Source organism: Falco naumanni, chromosome 4 (assembly GCF_017639655.2).
Source record: "Falco naumanni isolate bFalNau1 chromosome 4, bFalNau1.pat, whole genome shotgun sequence".
Classification (NCBI taxonomy): Eukaryota; Metazoa; Chordata; class Aves; order Falconiformes; family Falconidae; genus Falco; species Falco naumanni.
In genome coordinates this window covers 81,512,772-81,534,983 of record NC_054057.1, presented here as the reverse complement: position 1 = coordinate 81,534,983, position 22,212 = coordinate 81,512,772, and the positions used below count along the sequence as shown (strand labels likewise).

At 46.4% G+C, this 22,212-nt stretch overlaps 1 protein-coding gene across 6 annotated transcripts in view; it reads left to right on the top strand.

Annotated features, from left to right (window-relative positions):
- Nucleotides 1-1,250: 1,250 nt before the first annotated feature.
- PDGFA (platelet derived growth factor subunit A) overlaps nt 1,251-22,212 on the top strand; it is a 36,421-nt gene continuing 15,459 nt past the window's right edge. For all 6 annotated transcript variants that reach the window (XR_005827647.1, XR_005827646.1, XM_040592662.1 and 3 more), the window contains exons 1-5: nt 1,251-2,181; nt 3,390-3,486; nt 10,809-10,913; nt 13,047-13,234; nt 20,915-21,041. Coding sequence is in view for 4 of the 6 variants with exons in the window: in XM_040592662.1 (XP_040448596.1) it covers nt 2,119-2,181; nt 3,390-3,486; nt 10,809-10,913; nt 13,047-13,234; nt 20,915-21,041 (580 nt within the window). In the remaining 2 variants the exon portion in view is untranslated. The remainder of the gene's footprint in view (nt 2,182-3,389; nt 3,487-10,808; nt 10,914-13,046; nt 13,235-20,914; nt 21,042-22,212) is intronic.

Below are 22,212 nucleotides of genomic sequence, written 5' to 3'. Positions count from 1 at the left end.
GCGTGCAAACCCCTTCAGGGCTTCTAGAAAGCATTCGCTTTTGAAATGCTGAAGGAAATTCAGAGATGAAAGGATAAGTCTCCCTGGCTGTGCATTTACAGTCTATTGTCTTCCATGAAGGATAGTATCACTCCTCAGTTGTGTTATTGCAGTTAATCCACTTAAATGCTATTGGATTTTCAGATGAGCTGAATTCTTTGCATCTGCTATTAAGATGCTTTGTTTAGATGAGAAAGGGCTGTTATTTAAATCACAATGAGTTCAGGGAGATGTCAGGGTGCAGCAGGCACCTTGTGCCAATCTGCGCCGGGGAAATGGGGGCATCTTCTCGCCGGGGCGGCGGGGAGGGAGGATGCGAAGGGGGAGCGAGCCGCCGCCGCCCGGACCCGGCGCTCAGCGGGCTGCCTGCGGGGGGCCGGGGCCGGCTGCGGAGGGGCCGGGGCTGCCTGCGGGGGGGCCGGGGCCGGCTGCGGCGGAGCCCCGGGGCGCAGCGTCTCCGCGGCCGCGGCGGGGAGCCCCGCACCCGCGCATGCCGTAGCCAGGTGCCGCAGGGCGGAGGACACCGGCTGCCCCCCGCCCGCACCGCGCCCCCCCCCCCCCCCGAAGCTTTTTAATTTTTTTTTTGGGGGGTGCTTTCGTGTTTCTTAAAGGGGGGGGGGGTGTCCTTCGCAATGAGGGCTGCGTTGCAACAGCAGCGAAGCTACGTTCCCCCCCCCCCCCCAACCCCCCGCCACTCTGCCCCTCCCCTTCGGCAAAAGGCCGCCCCCCCCCTCCGCAAAAAAATAATAATAAAAAAACCCCAAACGATTAAAAAAAACACCCAAACCCTCCGCGGTCATGGCGATCTCTTCCGCCTTATATAAAAGGCAGGGGCACAAGGTGGATCCCGTAAGGTTCCGCGGCGGCTGTTGCGCAGCAGCGCCCGGCCCTTCCCCGCTCCCCCGCCCCGGTGCCGCAGAGGGCCGGGGTGGCGGGCAGCCTGCCCCGCTCCCTCCCGGCCCCCCCCCCGGCCCTTCTCCGGCTCCTTTTCCCCCCCCCCCCCCCCCCCCCCCTCTTTTTTCCCCCTTCCATGTGGGCAGAGCCCCTTTCGCCCTGCGAGCAGGCGCTGCAGCTGGCGGCACCCCCACTACTTGTTGTTTGTGGGTTTGGTGCCGGGAGTACCGGGAGGAGGGCCGGGGGAGGCGCATGGCAGGAGGGAGCGGTATATGCTGCTCCTCGCCAGAGCCACGCTCCAGACAGGCCACCGCTTCGGAGCGAGCCCGGGAGTCCTCCCTCCGCCAGGAGTTGCAGTTCGTCTCCGATCCCCTTGGGATTTAAACCTTCTTGCGCATATATATATATATATATATACACATATATATATATTATTTTTTTTCCTTCCTCCTCCTCTCTTTTTCTCCCGTGCAAAGTGGAGAAGGAACTGCACCAAGGCAGCCCGCGAGATCTTGCAATATTGCTCCGATTTATCACTGCTATTATTCGTAATTAATTATTATTTTTAACCTCACCCCAGCCGGGGAGGGAAGCGGGACCGTTCTCAGCAAGAGAAACATTTCGATCCGTATCAATAAAGATTTTTTTTTTCCTTTTTGAGAAAGGGGGAGAGGGTGGAGGGGCAGCATAGCGGGCGGGGGAGCAGCCGGCAGCCCGAGCGAGCCCCCGGTCGGTCCCGGCGCGGAGCGGGAGGCCGCGGCGGCGGGGGGAGGCGGGCCCCAGCGCCGCCCGCCGCGAGGGGGGCCAGCCGCCCCAGACAGGTGATGGGCGTTTCGGCTGCGCTCCGGATCGACTCCTTGGGTTTCACTTTGGTCTGATCTAAGCAAATATGCAGAAGTACCGGCTGGTCTAGTCCTAAGAGCCAAGAGGAGCGAGCGAGAGCAGCAGAAAGGAGAGCAGCCACGCTCCTGTAGCGAGGGGAACATACAAACAGCGGCAGCGCCGTAATTAAACCACCGCCGCCCCGAGGCAGCCCCGACCCACCCTGGATGCGGAGGACCCCCGAGCCACCCCGCTGCCTTTCCCCTGAGGGATGGTACTGAATTTCTGCGCGGCAGGAGCCGGCCTGCAGCTCCTCTCCATCAGCGTTGCCTTCCCTCCGTGTCTAAAGTGCACTAGACCGCGATGAGGACCTGGGCTTGCGTTTTGCTGATAGGTTTTGGCTACCTGTCCTTTACCTTCTCCGAGGTAGGTGAGAGCGGCTTCCCGGTTCCCGGTCCCCGGGGTGCGCCGCGGCGGAGGGCGCGGGGGAGCGGGCTGCCCACCTGGGCTCCGCGGGCATCTCCGTGCCCCGGCCTCGCCGGCAGCGCTCGCCCTGCCCCAGCCCCGCGCGGCCGAGGCAGGAGGCAAGTTGCCATTTCATACATGCCAGAGGCGAAGGAGAATGACCGTGCATTCCGCTCCGGGGCTGCTGGCAGCCCTTACAAATACACACACACACACACAGACACACACAGACACACAGACACACACACATATATATATATATACACATATTCGCGCCCCGCGGGTGCGAACGGGCTGCGGCTGTTCGCAGGCAGCGCGGTGCGCGGAGCCGCCCGGCAGCGGCCGCCCCCGCGGCGCACGGCGCTGCACGCAGCCGACCGCGGGCACCGTTAGTGCCGCGGGCAGAAGTTGGTTGCCTGCCCGGGCTCCCAGAAGAGCCCGTCCGTTCCCGGTTTTCGAAGCCCGCCCGGCTCGGAGCGGGCGAGGGGCGGCAGCCAGCCCGCCCGCACACGGCCGCTGGGTCGGAGCGGGGCGCGGAGCCGCCTCTCGGGGTTGCTACAGGTGGTCCTGGCCGGGGCGAGCGCGGTGCTCGGCGCTGCACGGCGACCGTAACTTTTCCCGGGACCGGGTCTGCTTGGCGCTGGGAGCCGCGACGTGGGCGCTGCTGGTATGGCGGTGGCCCCGTGGGTCGCGGACCTTCTCCTCCCCGGGCCGGGGGAGCCCGCGCCCGCGGTGGACTCCGCGCCCGCTTGGGCAAACTCCAGCAGCCAGCTGCCCGGCGCGGGCTCCGGCCATCGAGCGGGGCTCGGGGCGCGGAGGCGCAGCTCGGCCGGGCACACGCTGGCCAGGCCGGGCCGGGGGGTGGCCGCCTGGGGGGGTGGCCGCCCGGGGGGCCGTGGCGCAGTCCGGCTGGCGGCGGGCAGAGCGCAGCCCCCGCGGGTGCGCAGGCGGGAGGCAGCGGGGAGCGCTCCACCAGCGCCCGGCGGAGCGGGGGGTGTGTGTGCGTGTATTTTTCCCCTGCTTCGTCCAAACACGTCCAGCAAACACCCCGCGCCCTCCACAAAACCCCAGCGCTCCCAGCCCCGAAGCGCCGAATCCCCGGTGCTGCAGGGGCGTGGGGTGCGCTGCGCGGGGCTGCGCGGTGACCCGCGGTGTGTGTGTCTTTGAAGGAGGCCGAGATCCCGCAGGAGCTCATCGAGCGGCTGGCGCACAGCGAGATCCACAGCATCCGCGACTTGCAGCGCCTCCTGGAGATTGACTCCGTAGGTAAATTAGTCCCGTCCTCCTTCCTTCCGCGCCGTCGGCCGCCGCCGCCCCGGGGGGGAGGCACCGCGGGCGGTCGCGGCGCAGCGCCCCGCACGCCCCTGGCCGCTCCGGCGGCACGGCCCGGGCTGTCTCGCCTGGGAGACCAGAGCCGTGCGGGGCCCCGGCCTCAGGAGCCAGGCTGCCCTGGGCAGGGGAGCTGCCTTTCGAAGGGAGGCGGTGGCCAAGGGGCCGATCGGGAATTAAAACTTCGGGGGGTTCAGGGTGGAGAGGGACCTAGTGACCCTCTGTGTTTTCAGATCTCTCCGTCTCTCAGCAGAGGAGAATTTCCATAAGGTTTGTTGTTGGTGTTGCATTGCTCTATTATCTTTAAACTACTGTCCTAGAGGTATTTAAAATATTTGAAACAATATTTATGAATGAAGTAATGTCTCTTCAAGTGCTGGGCTTTATTAAAAGGAAAATAAACTGTCCGCGCTGATTTTAAACAGGAACCTGCACATGAAGCTTACCCTTAAAAATTCACTTTTTTTCCAAAAGAAAATAGCGCAGGGTTATTTTCTGCATCATTAGGCATGCAAATAGGTGTAGTGAGAGCATGCAGTTCAAACAGATCATTGCAGCAGTAAATCAGATCTAGAAGCACTGGATTACTGGGTTTCTTATCATTTGGTTTCACTTGATGCACTTTGTTCCTGGTGATTTCTTCCCGTAGTTGAGAGAGAATAAACCCGGCACCTTTGATGTGCCCAAGGGAAACCTGCATCGTTCTGAAGAGCAAACATGGAGAAAAATGAATGAGTTCTTGCTGGCGTTGGTACTGGGCCATCTCCTTTTAAACCATATGCTGTGTATTTTTGTAAAGTCTGTGCCAGGTTCAATCACCTTCATTCAGGGTTGCAGGATCCTTCTACAGTTTAACTCACCGCTTTTTGTATAGTGCTGTATTAATGGGCAGGAATGCAGTAGGAACAGATTTTACAGACATAGCTTTCAATTTTCATGTGATGAAGGAGCAAACAGTTTCCCATTACACTGAAAATGGAATATTTTGCTCTTGCACAATACTTTACCAGAGAGGCTAATTACTAATTACAATTTGTTGGCATGGGTTTAGTTTTTGGAGAGCAGTGCTTCTTATTGCTTATCACTGCAATTAAAGAAGCTTTCACAACAGGGACGGGGTATGCAATACATATTTCCCCACCAAAGAGTGTTTTGGACCAGACAAGTGCACTACTGCTAAAATCTTTTTCCCAGTGAACTCGGTGGAAGGCTTTGCTGCTGTTGCGGAAGGGCTGGATCTGAGCACTAGCGTTCTAAAATACTGCAAGCTTCTTTTGCGTTTGAGTTGGTATTCTGTAGCTACCCGAATACATTACTTTTTCAAATACCCCAGTGTAACAAGCACATGCTTCATTTTTAAATACCACTTAGAAGGAGAGCAAAAGTTCACATGGCTCCATTGCAAGAGAATCAAGCAGACAAGTGGAGCAATGGCAGGAGCTGAATAAATTAGTAGATGTGGCAGACAAATTTATTTCAGAAAATAATTATTTACCACGTGGCAAATACTAACCAGAGGATGCATGCCCCAAAATTGAAGAGGTCAGCCACAAGTTTACTGTTTCATTTTGCTGTTTTTGTGCAATTTGTCAGTTTAGAAAGCATTAGAGAAACAAGACACATAAATATTTTACTATTTCAACATGAAACAGTAATGCCTTAAGACATGAACTCAAGCAATATTATAAAATAAAACCAAAACGTTCAGCCTTTCACCCTGTTCTTGCTTATGTGAGTGCTCCTTTGCACACGTGCTAAGGTTTATTCTGAGCTACAGAGGCAGGATTGGATCTTCATAGAGAGCAGCTGGTCTTTACTACCCACAGTTAACGTTTTCAGGGCACAGTCCTGCAGTCTTCACTGTCACGAGAAGTTCCTAAGGGTTTATCAGAGTGACTAATTGAACACTGAAATGACCATGTTTTCTTCAGTAAACAGGATTGGGCCTGTTCACTATATGTAGTGTTAGATCAGCAAATCAAGTGTTTTCTAGTTGTCACTGGTAAATGCAATTGCATTTAGGGAAGGGCTAGTTCAGTGAGAGCTTGTACAGTAGCTACATTTCTATTCTATAGCATATACTGAGGCTCAGAATAAAAACACTCCAGTGATTATTTTCTCCCTCAGTTTAGTGCATCGTATTGCCAGTCCTTCTGCATGTGAGTAGCCCTGTTTAAACTCAGTGGGTGGACTTGAGAATTAAGAATGATCTTGTAGGAGAAGAGTTTGCAGGATCAGGCATGCATGCAGAAAATGTCTGATATTCCTGAGTAACGAGGCAGGATCTGTGGAAAATGAAGGAAGAACAGTGATTTTTCTCTTCTGCAATGCAAAGCATATATTTTTAATTGGAAAAGTAAGTTCTGTAAGTCAGAGTAGGCAGGTTTTTCTTCTATTCTGACAGATTTGGTCTCTATATTGTAGCGCAGAGATGACTGATAACCCCCTTCATAAAATTAGAAACCACACCCCCAGACCATCTGGCATATTACTTAAAGAAAAACACAACCCAACATGGAGCTTATCATTGTATTAAAAAAAAAAATCCAGGCCAATTTTTCAGCGCCCAGTGCTGCGTGTTCGATTCAAAGAGAAATCCCTGTAAAGGCAACATGAAAATTCTCTGTTTATGTCAGAAAACAGGGTCTCATTAATTTGCTGTGATCGGGATCCATAGTCGGCGACAGAGTTTCATTGGCATGACGGAGAGCAGAGTCTGACCCTATTTAAAACAGAAAGCATGCACGATCCCAGGAAGTAGGCAGCTGTAGCGTGCAGAGTACAGTTTTACTACTAACAGACTAAATCACCGAAACGGGGGCATTTCCTATATTCCGCCTGTGAAGTTCTCTTAGGCTTAGCAGCGTGGTTTTTCTCCTCGTGCTTCACCTCTCCCATCTGTCCTGTGGGAGGTAGAGTTCATTTCATCACCTATTATGTTTGCCTCCCGCTGGGAACAGATTTTTCCCCCAGTCACCTCCCTGCATGGGGAAATACAGGGCTGAGCCTGCTTCTTTGCATGGTTTAAGGGCATCAACCACAGGGTCACCTTAGGCCATGTGAATTTAACGGCCTGTGATTAAGAGCTAGCAGAGCAGCTTTTAAGTGGAGAGATGTTCTAATTTAACAGTATAGTTGCATGGAAAAGTGTTAGATTGCTGCAGAGCTCAACCTCTTGGAAAATCTTCTGTTGACTTTGTGGCTTTTGGAGTGGTGCTCAAATTAAGGATGTTACAAAGGAATGTGTTAGCTTTCCCTGCACCTCGTAAACATGATGAGAGTTGGGCATCTGCCGTGTGTGTCCTGTGTTTTTCCTGAGACAGATAGAGGGTATACTCCTCCTTTACAGTTGGTTGATCACATCTAGGTAAAGGGGAAAAAAAACCCTAAACAAAACAGGATCTTGCAGGCTGCTACTTATATTTCCTTTAATAGATCAAAGTTGAAAACTTAGTGACATCTATCTCTGCAGTTGGATGTCAGAAGGGCATATTTTGCATCAGCCAGAAAGAAGATCAAACAAACAGACTGACGTTGCCTTGGGCTTTCTGGCTCTAGGATCGATTTGAAGACAGACCGTTTCAGTTTATTGTACCTTACACTGGATTCCTGAAAAAAAAAAAAAAAAAAAGAGATAATGAGAATTTCCTACACTGCTGCTGTTGGTACTAGAAGTCTTCAACCTATACTTTTTGGATGCACATCAAAGTGGCATTTGGAAGGGTTTGTGTTAAGACTGCATGTATTGGAGATTGTACCTCACATAAAATTGTTTGGGAAGGAGATGGCAATAGCAAAAGTATAAATTGATAAATATAAAATAACAATAGTCTTGGGATGCTTTCCGCATGCTTATTTAGTGAGAAGAGTAATCACATATTGGCAGAATGTCGCAGGAACTCTTTGATTTATATTCCATGACCCAGTGGAAAAATGCCAATCTGACAAAAAAGAACAATTTCAGCTACACTAATGGATTGACCAAGGCTAATTGCAAGAGTTTTTATACCCATCATTGATATGTTGTCAGTACATAAAAGATTACAGAGAAATTTCTTGATCGGCTGCCATAAAGGCATTTTTTTTGTTATTAAAACGCTAAAAGAGAGCTGCATTAATCTGGCTTTGTGCAGCATCCTCCATCTTCACTTAGTGACAAGCAGCGTTCAATTTCTAAACTAAGAACCACCCGTTTCTAAGCTTTCTGCTCCAAGCCTCATTTTGTGAGACGCTAAGCACCCATCAACTCCCATTTCCTTTGCTAAGAGATTATCCTTATCCTGCAACTTCGTGCTCCTAAATCAGTACAGAAGGGGGGAAAACTGATACAAATTAGGTATCAGGCTTCTTTAGAGTTAGACTAGAGAGTTCTGTTTGTAATTACCATAGCCATCATTGTTTCAATGAAATAAAAGGAAGTCTGCTGGCTGCACATCCAGAGTCAAGTGTGGGTTTCAAAGCTGACTTTCTGATTTTTCAGTACTGCTCAGACAAGACTCCTGTTGACTTAAAGATTGCTTGAAGTGCAGTGTTTTTCCCGTTGACTTCACTGGGGAATGGAATTCCTTCCAAATGCCTGTGGAGATCAGGGGGACACCAAGTGCGTTTATACTATCTTTGGGCTCCAGCCATGTGCTCCATAATTCTGTTTATTAAAAAAACCCCAACACATTGATGCTGTATCAATAGAAATAATACCATTTGTGTTGCATAATGCATTCAGGTTTGATTGGAACTTGTTTCTCAGTCTGCTGTGCTAGCTGTGTAGATCCCTTTTTTTTTTTTTTTTAACCCCACAGTGAGACATGAACTTACAAAATGATATACATGCCTAAGATATGTAGCGAGACAGTGAGATACAGTATGAGCCAGAGGCCTTCTTCACCTTAGAAATCATCTTATAAGCAACACATGCTCCTCGACATGTCATTTTGCTTTATAAACATGATGATAGAATATGGCTAATTGCAGCTGAGTTGAGCAGTTATATATAAGCACATGGCTTAACATATTGGTTAGCTGATCATACTATTCCTTTAGTCTTACCAGTTTCTTTAAACAAGACAGCAAGAAGTCAGTCATGTTAGAAGGGAGCTATGCCAGCGTGTTGAATGTGGGATTAGGACCCGTGGCTCAGGCCTGCCGTACAGCTGGCATCATCGACGGTTTCTCTTTTCAACGAGATGTCTGTGACCACCAAGCAGTTCGGATTAGAGGCATTAGTTTTGTGTTTAATCTTTTTTGAACACTGTTTGCGTGCGGACAGAGATGCTTCTTGCTCTGAGCCTAGGTTGGATCTTATGCTGAGCAGAATTCATGCTGGTTTCTTTAGAGTATCACTTCATTGCCTCAAATTGAGGGAGAAGTTGTGACAACTCGAAGCTGCCAAAAAGGAGGTCAGTATTGAGGTGTTGAGTGGCTGAGTGCTAGGAAGCAGAAGAGGGCTGGAGGAACAACAGAATGGATCCTCATTTTTCATAACACCGTTTGGGGTCAGGTGGATGGCCTGGTGCCATTGGAATGGGATGTGGGAGACCTGGCTCTGCTTCCCAGCCCAGTTGCAAACTTCCTGTGGGATCTCAGGCAAGCTATTTTATTTACTCTACTGATGAGTTTTCTGGAGCATGGGGTACAATAAAAGCAGAAATAAAATCCATTAGTCATTGCTAACATTACAGCACTAGGACTGCAAATAAGGCCCACTATCAGCTGATCAGTTAGGTTCCAAAATTTCCCATCAAAATCAATGGGAAAAAGCACTCTACATAGGAAATAGGAGCCAGCCTATTTGGGTAAATTGGGAGTCTGTATTTCACACTGACTTATTTCAGACAAGGATCTGTTCAGCTGATAAGAAAAATAGACAGGACCAGTGGGTCTTCCTGGTATGACCTCTCAGGCATTCCATTTCATCTTCTACGATAGTTTTTTCCAAGAAGTGAAGATAAATTGTGAGGTTTAGAGCTTTTTCTAAGGTGCTGAAGATACCACTGTCTTCATGTCTTACCAGGCTCTGCAGGTGGTATCACAAGCTGCAAGCTTTTTAGGGTAGGATTTCTTGAGGGAGGAGAAAGAGTTTTTTTGTAGAGCAGATCTTTATGATGTGTATTACTAATAAAGTTGAGAATAAACCAAGTTCCAGACTCATGGTCAACTGTATGTACAAAACGAACTGGAAGCAGGGAAGGTGACCGTGGAGAAGACAGGAGCGTAGGATGTTGGTAGCTTGTAGAGAGGGTAATAGAGTACTGAGTAATAGTCATTTACATTTTTTAGTGCACATCACAGTTTTCTTTGGAGCCAGCAGTGAAACCTTGAAACTCTCCAGTGACGTTACAGAGGGCACTCCAAGCAGCAGAGTACTAAAACTCTTAGTTTTGGTGTACTGGAATCTGTGTGGAGGTCCTCAGTTTGCTTACATCTTTCTGATCCCCTGTTTGCAGATTGTGCTTGTCGTTTTCAGAACCCCACTGCATGGGACACGACCTGGACTGCTTCACTTAACAAAACGAAATAGTTGGAGCAGTTATTTTGTTGTTTTTTATGATAAATGAAATGCCAAGTTTTCTGTCTTTGCTTTTTCTCATGGCCCTTTAACCCATGTGGTAGGCTTATTTAGGGAACAAGACAAGCCTGGATGCAGTCCCAGAGTTTGCAGTAGCTTCAGATGCCCCTCCAAAGGTTAGGATACTTCACAGGGGATTTGTTCTGCAACAGAGAGGCTAAAAGGAAACCCATGCTAGTTACTTTTTGCTTTTGATTCTGTCCTAGTACTGCCCTGAAAACCAAGCAAGAGAAGATTTACAGAGGCAGCATTGTTGCTGTTGGGTGTGTAATACCATATTTTCTACTGTAGCCTCGTACCAGAACTTCAAGAGACTTATACAAAATGTTTCACGTGAACTGTTACTGTTCTTATTTCTACACCTTTCAGTAAGAAAAGCTGTATTATGCCTTTCACATAAAAATGCAACTGTTTTACTTTGGATGTGGTTCTGTGTCACAGAGAGTTTCTGGGGGCTTTCAGTAAAACAGGTATTAGAATTAAATTCTGCATGCTTATACACGACTTTTAATGTCTATGTCTTCCCTGCCTTTTGCCTTTGCAATTGCATTGACAGGAGTTACATTAGACTGATTGCAGCAGGATTTGGTCTTATGCATATGAACAGCACAGATTTATATGTATGGAACAAGACCGTAGTGGCATTGGTGTGAATAACATAGCTGAGGTTTAATATTTTGTTTTCCTGTTCTAGGATATGATGATGTTTCAGAAGCAAACTTGAGATCTTACAGTGTTCATTCTGCTAAACATGTGCAAGAGAACCGTCCTGTGCCCATTCGCAGAAAAAGAAGCATTGGTAAGAAACAAGCTATTTGTACTTGGGGAGTAAAAACAGAGGGGGTGCTTTTGGTCAGCCAAGCAGGACATTTCACTGGAAAAATGTGACACGCACAAAGGAAAAAGGCCATTTCTAGTTTCTCCCGTTCTTTTTACAAAAGAGCTCAACAAAACGAGCCGTTGCCTGAGAAGCTGTCTTCTGGAGGATGTCCATAGGAGACAGACAAGCACAAATTCTTTACATTCACTTTCCTGTTGCAGCATGTTAGAAAGCTAGACCTTGGTTAGAAAATGCTGTGATATTCAATGTATAATTCATAGTGTGGGGAACAACTACAGCAGTGTGCTTTAAAAAACATCAACAGTTGGTAGAGTTTTCAGTACAGAAGCTCCACAAAAGGAAACAGCTTGACTCTTTATTCACAAGAAAAAACAGTTTATCCAAAAAATTAAAAGCCATTGGCAGAAACGCTGGGGCACTGATTTCCATCATTGCGTAGGGCACCAGGCATGTTTACAAGGGATTTTGTTCTTATTAAACAATAATGATGGTGATCCAACAAAGTCCAAATATAAATTTAAAGAGATGCTAATGAATTTTAGAGTAGGGTTTGTCTGCAGTGCTTGTTCATCTGAGTAGATCTGAATGTTTTACCATTCCATTTGACTGTGGAAAACATCCATGATCGCTCCTATTACAGCTAATTCAGAGTCAATATATGTGTACTTTAAGCTACGGTGGTGTGCAGTAGATAGCACAGCATGCTGTCAGCATGGATTTGCAGTGTGAATTGGCAAGCGTGCTCGTCACATTGAATGCCTCTAGAGAACAGCGGTTCTGCAACAGTCTGCTACACTTGGCATCTTACTCTGCAAGGTGTTGAATGCCTCCCCATAAAAGTCAGTGGGAACTGGATATGCTCAATAACTTGCAGGAGTTGCCAGCTATCTTGGAGTATTGGATCCGTTAATTTTCTTGAGTTCATGGCACTGGGGATAGAGAATATTTTCCCTCTGCTTAGCTGACTGAAATGCATCTCTTTCAAAACTAAGCCTAGATTTTCATGTTACAGGCACAGGCCAGGCCTGAACTTCTTGTACTTCAGGAGTAATTGAAGAAGCGTAGGCAGTATTCCAGTTCCCTGACACATCTAACCCAAAGCTATCACTGCTTCCACTGCAAGGCAAAAAAATCCAAGCTGCCTTTGGAGAACTTCTCATCAAACAACTTGTCCCTGCCATTGCTATTATTGTCTGGACCATTTTGAATTATCAGCTTGACCTCTTAGGTAGTCCCTAGGTCGAGAAAGATACATGGTTTGGATTTTTCATGGCAGCATCATGCAGCAGTACAGAGCTACTCTTTATGATCTTCATGTGGCTGAAACTGTCGTCTGCAAGCTCACCTTACCTGAGCTCAGCAGGGTATTGGTTTAGCTGCAGGTTTTTCAGTCATGCTACTCTTGTGGTTTTACCTCATTCAAGAAATAACACATCAAATAAAACCCACTGCGTACAAAGCTTGGATAACTTCATTTAGAAAAAATGGCAGTCACCCTTTGGGATGGCAGGCAGACCAGGCTTCCTGATATGAGGATGTTAAGGTTTTGGAAGTGGAAACCCAAGACTCAAAAGTTTCAAGCTGGTGCAGGTTGTTTCCCAGCTCAGTCAATTTGGATGTGATATAAATATCCTCAGTGCAACTTCTGTGGTGGCGTTTGCCAGGTATTGCATGTTTGTGTGATAATATGTGTGTGCAGTGGTAACAGCTGCTGTTACGCAGTTGCTATGAGGCTGTATTAGAGGATCATCTAATCTGGAGAAGTCCCTGGCTTGCTGTCACTTCTAAACAGCCAGGATTGTCTTATCTAATGGTATGTGCTCCGAGCTATGTTGGGAGCCAGGCCACTGTAAATCCTCACTTTAGGGCTGGGCTTTTGGGAGTGAGTCAAGCTTCTCCCTAGGGTAGCACGCACAGTTTAGTGGTAGGCAAGCAGTACTCAGCACCGACTTGTCGGTGAGCAATGGGAACTGAGAACACCATCTCAACCCACCAGCTAAGGGTGCCACTCATAAATCAATGGTGTGAAGTATCTGGGTGCTCTGAGGTGAGAGCAGCTGCTCACCTGGAAGTGTGAATTTGTGTTTGCAGAGGAAGCCATCCCAGCTGTCTGCAAAACACGGACGGTTATATATGAGATACCTCGGAGTCAAATTGATCCCACCTCTGCCAACTTCCTGATATGGCCGCCCTGCGTGGAGGTGAAACGTTGCACTGGCTGTTGCAACACCAGCAGTGTGAAATGCCAGCCATCGCGGATACATCACAGAAGTGTTAAGGTGAGCAAATTGTGGCTGCAGAGCTGTAAGAGGGTCTAAAAACTCCAGGTATTCTTGTGGTTGTTCTGTCTGACCTGGATCTTTATTATCCATCCTCATAGCCTCAGGATCAGATACAATGCTCCCCTTCATTTTGAGTGAGCAGATGGCCTTTTCAAGTTCCGTGATCATTGGAAAATCTTGGGTTTGAATTGACTTGATTTTCACAGGATTCCCTTTAGGTTTTTCTGCTTTTGTAATGAAAATAAAGTTGATTGTGTCTTTCCCATGATCTCGCACAGTACAAATCTTAAAGTTAAGAAGATAAAATGACTCAAGGGGCATTGGACTTAAAAAAAAAATAAATCACAGTATGGAATGCAGTTTTCTTAATTAAATATTATGCAGCCTAAATTGGGCTTTTATATTTGACAACATAACACTTTTGATCTGAAAAAATGTGTTTTAAATTATCTTACCCCAGGGATAGAAGACTCAACGGCTTCATGCTGTATTTACTCATTAGACAAAATCCCTGTTGCAATTTTCCAGTAAATATTATGTGAAATATTTCTTATGTTCGTTTGGCTTCACTGTGTTCTAATTTTTATCAGTATTTAAACAAGTAATGTTGATCTACATCTGCATGTAGGAGATTAGACTTACACTTAGCATTTATATTGTTAAGACTCTGAGTTCTTGTTGCCATGAGTATTTTAAGAGCAGAATTTGAAAAAAAAAAACCACCCCAAAACACATTCTGGAACAGAATTACCCAGCACAACACACTGATTGCTGTACTTGCAATGGTTTTCTTATTGAGAAAGGTGTGGTTAATATAGTGCTGTACATCCTAAACACAAAATAAGGCATCTAAGCCATTTCCTTGTTTTTCATACACAGACAAACACATCTGAGCAGGTTTTCTTTTTCTTTTATGTTTCTGAACATGTGAAAAATGTTTTCACACCAAAATAAGCTGGAGAAACATCTGAACAGATTCTCTCAGTCTTTCCAAAAATAATTCTACTTTACACTTGTGTGCTGCCCTTCCTTTGTGGGATACACTTTGCAGAAACAATCATAAATGAGAAAACTGGGATCAGTAATTATACAAGGGTTGAGAACAAACTGGAGAAGTTGAAGCACTGCAGTTGGAAGCCATTCAGATTAGGAGTTAAACAGCGAAGTCCCTCAGGGTTATAATGTCTAGTGCTGTTGCCTTTGGGTTTGATACAGCTTCCAGTCAATCTTGTGTAGCAACTAGTATGTATAAAGCAGCTGGAGATGCCCTGCAAAGAGTTGAGCCATGTATTGTGAACTGGTACCTGTGTGTGACATTGCAACCCTGTGCTTTTTTCCTATCCCTGCAGTGATGGGGAAAATTAGAGAGAGACATAGGTTTGGCTGTCAAAATCCCCTGCTGATGGGGACACTGAGGGTTCCCCAGAAGCTGCAAACTCCACAGCTGGCAGCAGCTTTGCAGGATGTCATTGCTGGGGCTGCTTCCCCAGCGTACCACCACCTTAAAGAAATCTTAAGTTTGTCATTTGGTCTGCTCATACGGTTTTAGTGCTTTTAGATTTGCATTTTGGTAGGACGCAAGCTAAAAGTAGGCTCATCTGAGCAGCTGCTTTTTGTGGCTGTGTAAATATATTGCCACCAACAATATCAATATACGTCAGCCAGCTTTGGAGGACATTTTTTTTTTTTTCTCCAAGCTCCAAGACTGCTCCAAACAGTCATTAAGTAGAAGGGAAAAAAAGGACAAGAGGTCAAGCAGGAACAGGATGTTCATTGTAAAGGTTGTAGGCTGACCCCACTGTCACACCAGAAATCTCTGAACAGAATCCATATTTATGCCCTCCAGAGTCAGATCCTCTTGCAGCTTTGATATAATTGATGGTTTTATGAGCCTTTTGCCAATCCTACGTTCAGAGCTGAATGTCTGCTCATGCCATTAAGTAGCTGGCCCAGAGTGAGGGTCGCTGGAAAGGTAGGGGGGAGCGGTTTTGGAAAGCCTTCTCAGCTGTTCCTGCAGTGCGGCTGGAAAGCCGTCTTGTGTTTTCCCCTGATGTCAGACTGCATAAAAGCCCTCTTTTGATAGACCATTGAAAAGGCTTTCCCCACTTCCTTTTCATTGACAAGGTAGTGAGATCATAGCTGGCCCATTCACACTAGAAAAATGTTCATCCAGAAAGGTCAGCAAGTGGGTTTGCATCATCCAACAGGCGAAAGCAAAGGGTGTTTTCTTTGTCTTGCTGAGGGCCGCTGTAGTCAAGGTTAAGAGCCGGCCGTGGCAGTGTGGGAGGAGCAGCGGAGGTGCTTGTATTGGGGCATTCGGTTCTTGGGACGTGATTCAAAGGCTGTAGGCTTCGGGGATGTCCTTACTTCGCCTTCACTGAGCTTTGGTCAGTGAAGTACCATTAACGGGCTTGTGGAATTAGAGCTGCAGGGAGGCTCCAAGCCAGGGGTGTTGGTGGAACAGCTTCCCTGAAAGGAATCCTCTAAGGTTTCCCTTTCGTGGGGTCATTAGTAAGAGGTGGGTTTGCCCTGCACCCTGACAGTGAGTCCATGAGAGCACAGCCTCCTGGTCCTAAAGACATCTCTGTTAAGCAAGCTGTACCTGTACAGCACTGCAAAAATGGGGCTGAAATAAAGAAGTGGGTTGGGAGGAAGAAGTGGGAAGGAAGGAACTGCAGTCCTCTCCTGATAGAGTAATGGTGACAAGGGTTGATGAGTTAGGGGTGTTGGTGTCTGTTACAGATACATTTTCTCCTCTGCCTGCAAAAGCATTTCAGTTACATCTGCAAATTCTGTTGCTTCTGCACAGTGAGATGAAGTATTTACCAAGTACCAGACCATATTTTATTTGAAGGGGGTTCTGAACTGAGTCTTCTCAAGAGGTTTTTCATAATGTTGAACATGATTTTAGTGGTTTTGCTCACGACAGCAAAAAACAGTTAATATTATGGAGCAAATCCTGCCTATACTGCTAATTTTGAATAAGCTAAGCTGAATATTGTGGTTGTTTGCAGCAATGGTCATTTCCAAACTGAGAAACAAGAGCTCCATTGCTCCATCTACCTCAGCTTTGCCTTCTGCTTGGCCTTGAGCCATAGCCGTACCAGCTTTAGGCATTTATGAAATATTCAATGTTGAGCTGATTTGGGGAAATTTAACCTAGTATATTTACAGGAAAATCAGTATGAGGGAAAAAGGCAGGGAAAAGGAGCTGGGAAGCAGGGGGTGTAGGAGCAGCTCCTCAGCTGTCATTTGGGAATTGTTCAGAGAGGTTTCGAAGAGAGATGGAAAAAAGCGCAGTACTTGAGCACGAGTTGGTCAGCAGAGCTACCCAGCCTCTGAAGAGGTTTAAAAGCCCTTGTAGAACAAATTGTGCATGTAGGTAAAATGGCTATATGTAACTTTTGTAGGTTTAAGGACATTTTTCTTCAGTGACTGTTTCTATCATTAGGATAAAGAGCACTTTGGTTTTAGCTGTGTACTGAGAGCCCTTGGTGGGACCTGCAAGCAGGACCAGCTGACAGGTACCAAAGGTCTATTTAAGATCTGGAAAAACGAGGGAAACCCTGATCCTGGTGAAGACAAGACAGAAAACTAGAGAGGGGTGCCCTCCGGGCGTGACAGGAATCCTGCCAAGGCCTGGCGGTGCCCGCTCAGGGAGGGAGGACACAGAGACCCCACATCAGCCGTTCCCGCCGCCCCCGAGGGCGGGTAACGAGTTTGCTGCGGGATCCCCCGGCCCGGCCCGGCTCGGCCCGGCCCGGCCCCAGCCCCCAGCCATGCCCGGGCTGCCGCACGGCCACACCGCCCTGTGAGGCGCCTCCCGCCCCGCCGCCCCTCCCCGCCGCCTTCCCAGCGTGCCCCGCGGCCGCCTCGGCTTCCCGCGCCGCGGGGACTGCGTTTCCCGGCGTGCCGCGCCGCGCTGAGGGGCTGCCCGCCGCCTGGGGCATGGGGGCTCGGCCCGGCTGCGGCATTGACAGGGCTCCCCGCTGCCCCGGCGCCCGGCAAGGGCTCAGCCCGGCCACCCGGGGCTGCGACAGGCCCGCCGCTCTGTGCGCGGACAGGGCAGTGTACCCCTGGGCCTCACATCCCTTCAGGGAAACCCCCCTGCCCCACCCGCGGTAACCGTGCACGAAGCTTCCCTGCGGTGGGGGTGTTGCCGAAGGAGTGCCTGCAGCACTGCAGCGGCGGTTTGGGACGGCCCCGCACCGCTGGCGCCGTGCCCCGCAGGCTGCGCCGGCCCTGCCTTGGCCCTGGCGCAGTGGCCCTGGGCCTCCAAACGCTCTGACTTGCCAGGCCGCTAGGATCCCTGATCTCTGCTCGGGCCTTCTGGTACCTTTACACCCTGCTGACCTCCGTGTTCCTTGCAGGCCTGAGGGCTGTAAAGATCTCAGTTGCAAGGTGAAGGCAGGTTTTCCCTCCTTCGTATCAGCACACTTTTATTTTAATACGGAAGAAACTGATGCTTCCAAAAAGCATCCTCATTCAGTTGCTTTTTGGTTTTATTACCCATCCTGTGCTTTGCTATCAGCCACATGAGTTTTGCTGTTACAAGGAATTTTTGGCACTGAGACTTCTCTTGCAAGTTCCTGCCCATGATAAATTTTGCCTTTTCACTAGAGGTGTTTTGGACACGTGCTTACAGTCTCCCCCCCCCCCCCCTTTTTTTTTCCTGCTATTACTCCTAGATTTCATCTTTCCTGGAGAGTCTCTAGAAAATGTGTTCCCATGACGTTTCTGTTAGGCCACATATTTTTATCAGATTTTACTTTAATTTTTACTTTGTCACCACACCATACTACAGGATAGTACCTAGAGTCTACAGTGATGCAAGTATGGTGCCACTGATTATACACCATTTAACTAAGCTGGTCACTGATTTCACTGTCGTTCTCTTAGAGAGTTTTTATATAGAGATACTTTGTTGTTTTGGAGGATTTGAGGTGTTTCAGTTTTGTTGCATTAGAGACAAGGAAAAGAAGCTCATGTTGGTTTGTTGAGGACTGACCATTTGGTAATACACTTGAGAGTATCTGTACACAATAAACACCAGGGAGAAAAATAGAAGATGCTAACGCAAGGCCAAATCCCATGCTGTTAGCATAGCTATCCCTGTTTATACGCACTGCAAATCTGACCTACAACCTTCATCATTTCACATTGGCATCCTGTATAGCAGCAGGTGCTAACAGATGACACAAGCACAGCAGTTTATCTGGTTTGTGCTGCTTCAGTTTGAATATTTGCAGCATCTTAAAAGATGACATTCGTTTAACTTGGTGTAGCCTGAAGTAGGGCAGTGGAACATATGCTGGATTGTAATTTAACTACAGTACAGTAAGAAACAGGTTTAAATTGCTGCATAAATTCATTATGATCCTATTCTTCAGAGTATTATCTTCTTTGGTTGGTTGGTTGGGTTGTTTTTACTGTTGTTTAACACCAAATAGCCACAGGAACTGCATATATCTTTCAGTTTAGAAAACCAAACAAAACAAGGACAGACTTTAAAAAGCTTGATTACTGTTTATTTTTGTTGCGTGTAATTTTCAATAAGACTGGTTTATTCTAAGAGCTGTAATAAGCATGGCAGATCTGAAAGCTGTTGCATGATTGCTGTGTCTCTTTCTTTGTCTCTGATGATGGAGGTGTCTTAATTACTGTTTGTTTTTGTAAATTTTAAGGATTAGTCATCCTTTGATGCCAGATGACTCAGTTGCAGCGTACATTTTCAAATCTTGTGTTCAAAGGCTTGATGGAGTTGGGTTCTGATAGGAGATTTTGAAACACGCTGCTTCGACCCATAGTTAATCTTTCAGCAAAAGCATTCTTGTATGTCACAGCCAGCGCTTAATCTGTTTATATGGAGATCTGAGTTTTGGAAGATACCTTTTAATGTGGACATTGTAGTTATTGCATCTGTCGCTGCAACCTTTCTTTGCTGGGTAGATGAAAATGATCTCCAGATCCTGTTGACACAAGAGGCCATGACTAAAACGTGGATCTAAACTCCATGCTCTCTGAAAGCAATGGAAGATCTCCCATTGACTTTGACTTTAATAATGCCAGGATTTTTCTCTAGCTTCTGCTACTGTCATCCGGAGTCCTTGGTAGTTGTGTCCACAGAGCCAGAAGTGTTTCTGGGAACTGGGAATGTGCTGGTTTTTTCCAGCCATCACTCTCATTTTGTGACATTATTGTTCCAGTTTTGGGAGAGCCAGGGAATTATGTTCACAGCGTGCAGATGGATTTTGAGCATTAAATCCCTACCAAACACACAAGCAAACCATTGCCAGGAGAGTCTAGTGTAATTGTGGATGCTTTATTTGGTAGTAACTGGAGCTTTTGGATGGATCAGCTTTTATAGCTTTGTCATACAACTTTTGTAGAGGCAGCCGGCCTCTCTTGTCCTTACTCCCTTATCTATCTTATTGATAATGCCTACCTGTACTATGTAGTCTTCTTGTTTGCTGGGACAGCCACACTGCAGCCCCCTTTTCTCAAATGTTAGATAAATCATTAGGACTGAGAAGTTACCATTTCATTTCAGTGACTTTCATTTCAAGCAAATGATTATCACCTATTTATGCAGATTATACAGTTTAACAGAACTGTGAACTAAACATTGGACCCCTTACTCACTATCTAGCACTGTCTTTACTGGCTTTATGCCATTTTCCCCTGCACGGTCATGACCATCAGGCCCATGACACTTGAAACAAGTCAGTGCCCAGCACCCCACAACCCATTTCATCAGCCCAGCACAGCAGTGTTCCTGCCTCTGTGCCATTCCTCCTTTCCTGGCTGCTGGCACCGAGTTGGTCAGGATGTCCTCATGTTCAGTATCCTCCCACCTCAACGTCCTCTTTTGCATTGGTTTCCTTCAGACTGGAGACCTGCATATAGCCTGAGCTTCTCCAGCATTCTCCGTTCTCCAACCTCACCTTGCTATCCAGACTTTTTTTTTTTTTAAAGGATGTCAGTGCTTTGGCTCAAAGTGGAGCAGTGCAGTTAGAAGCAGTTGAATGGACTGGAGAGAAATCATGTACCTGCCAGCTACCCACAATAAAGTGAAAGGCTGGATCCAGTTTGCGAGTGGTAGTTCTCTTGGATCCAAAAACAGTGCATGGGAGCTCATGTAAGCAAGTCCCAGGTCACTGCAAGAAGTGAGCAGGGCTGAGACTGCTGCTTTTGAAGCTGATACTCAGATCCTGGTTCTGTAGTGTTGAGCACTTTACGTTCACAGGGCTCTGGAGAAACCAATTTGCAAATTATATACTGTATTACAAACCAACCTAATGCTTTCACTGTTAACCTTCAGCTTAAGAGCTGCTAAAAGTGGCAGTCTGTAAGAACAAGCAGTGATTTGAATCCATATAGAAATTTTTGTGTTACATGTGAAAACTGAGTTGCTCAAAAGTTCAAACCAAAATGAATGGGAAATTGTTTTATCTCTTGAGGGAAAAGAAAATTGTTTCAAACTGCTGAACTTGAATAAACAAATAGTCTGCAATAAATAGTTACACGATGCACAATTAAGATAAAAGATGATTAGTATGCTAACATTTTATATGGGTTTGGCTGCATTAAAAAATAGGGGTATATAGTTATCTGTCTTCAGTTCTGAGCTGTAACTATGTTAATGTGTCTCAGTACATACCTCGTTGTATTTTATAGGTGGCAAAAGTGGAATATGTTAGAAAAAAGCCAAAATTAAAAGAAGTTCTGGTGAGATTAGAAGAGCATATGGAATGCACCTGTACATCATCAAATACTAATTCAGATTATAGAGAAGAAGAAACTGGTATGTTTTCCTTTTATTTTTGCATTAATGCTCATTTCATATGGACCTTATTTTACATTAGTAAAGAATATAAAGCAAACTTTGCTTCCAGTGAACTCAGTAGAGAAAATCCCAGCTACTCTGTGCATTGAAGATGCAAAATTAGGGACAGTTTGTGCTCTATAAAGAGTTTGGATTTGAAGTTTAAAGTGTATCAATTCTCATTGGGTTAACCTTTAAATAAATGTAATTGCCCAATAGTATTCAGGTCTTGCTTAACTAAGTTAAAGGTTGTCATGTTCCAGCTTATTGGTGAACTCTGTTGCCTAATTTCCTTAGACTTTGTGAAGACAGGATTAAGACTGAGATTTACATGACCTTGGGGAAAATATTAATGAAATGAATGTAAAGGATTTAGGAATAAATTCAGTATTCGAGAGTAAGGACTTTTGAAACAACATTGCCTGTTCTTGTTGTTTTCTTACATATAGTCAAGAATTTATTGTCAGTTGTCATGTTAAACCTAAGTTTGCCTTATCAAGACAGCATTTAATTTACCATGGGGAAAGATGTATGGGGAAAAATATTTACTTTCAATTTGACTTTCATAAAGCCACCTGCAATCATTAGCTCAGATCCTCTTACTAGGGTGCAATCAATGCAGAATTTGATATGTACTTAGGAAACCCACTGCAGAATGGGACACCTTCCATTCTCCTGATTTTGGTTGAAGGCAGCCTCAAAAATTTGTTTTGCACCTCTACTGGGAATTTAGAGGTGCAGCTCAAAATCAAAGTCAGTGGAGAGCAGGTAAATATATGAGGAAAGCTGCCCAAAGGTGATGGATTTTGTAGGTGGCTGGGTGAGGAAGAGTTTTCTGTACTGTCTCCATCCAGCATGGACACATAAATCTGGTCTAGTGAATGTAAACTTCAGTTGCTATGTACAGAGCAGAAGAATTAGAATTTGTATAAAAGCAGTAGGCCTCTGCTGTGATTTTATTAATTTATATGCATTACTTTATAATCTGAGTGTTTTAGCTGAAACTAGGTTGAGTTATGAGCAGACAAAACCACTTTTTAAACGGTTATTTTTATGTGTGTATGGTTTGGTATTTTTTCTGTGTGTTCTATTTGGAAAAAAGTTTCATTAGATCAATTTCAGTTTTCCAAAATGTCTTTCATTGCCAAAG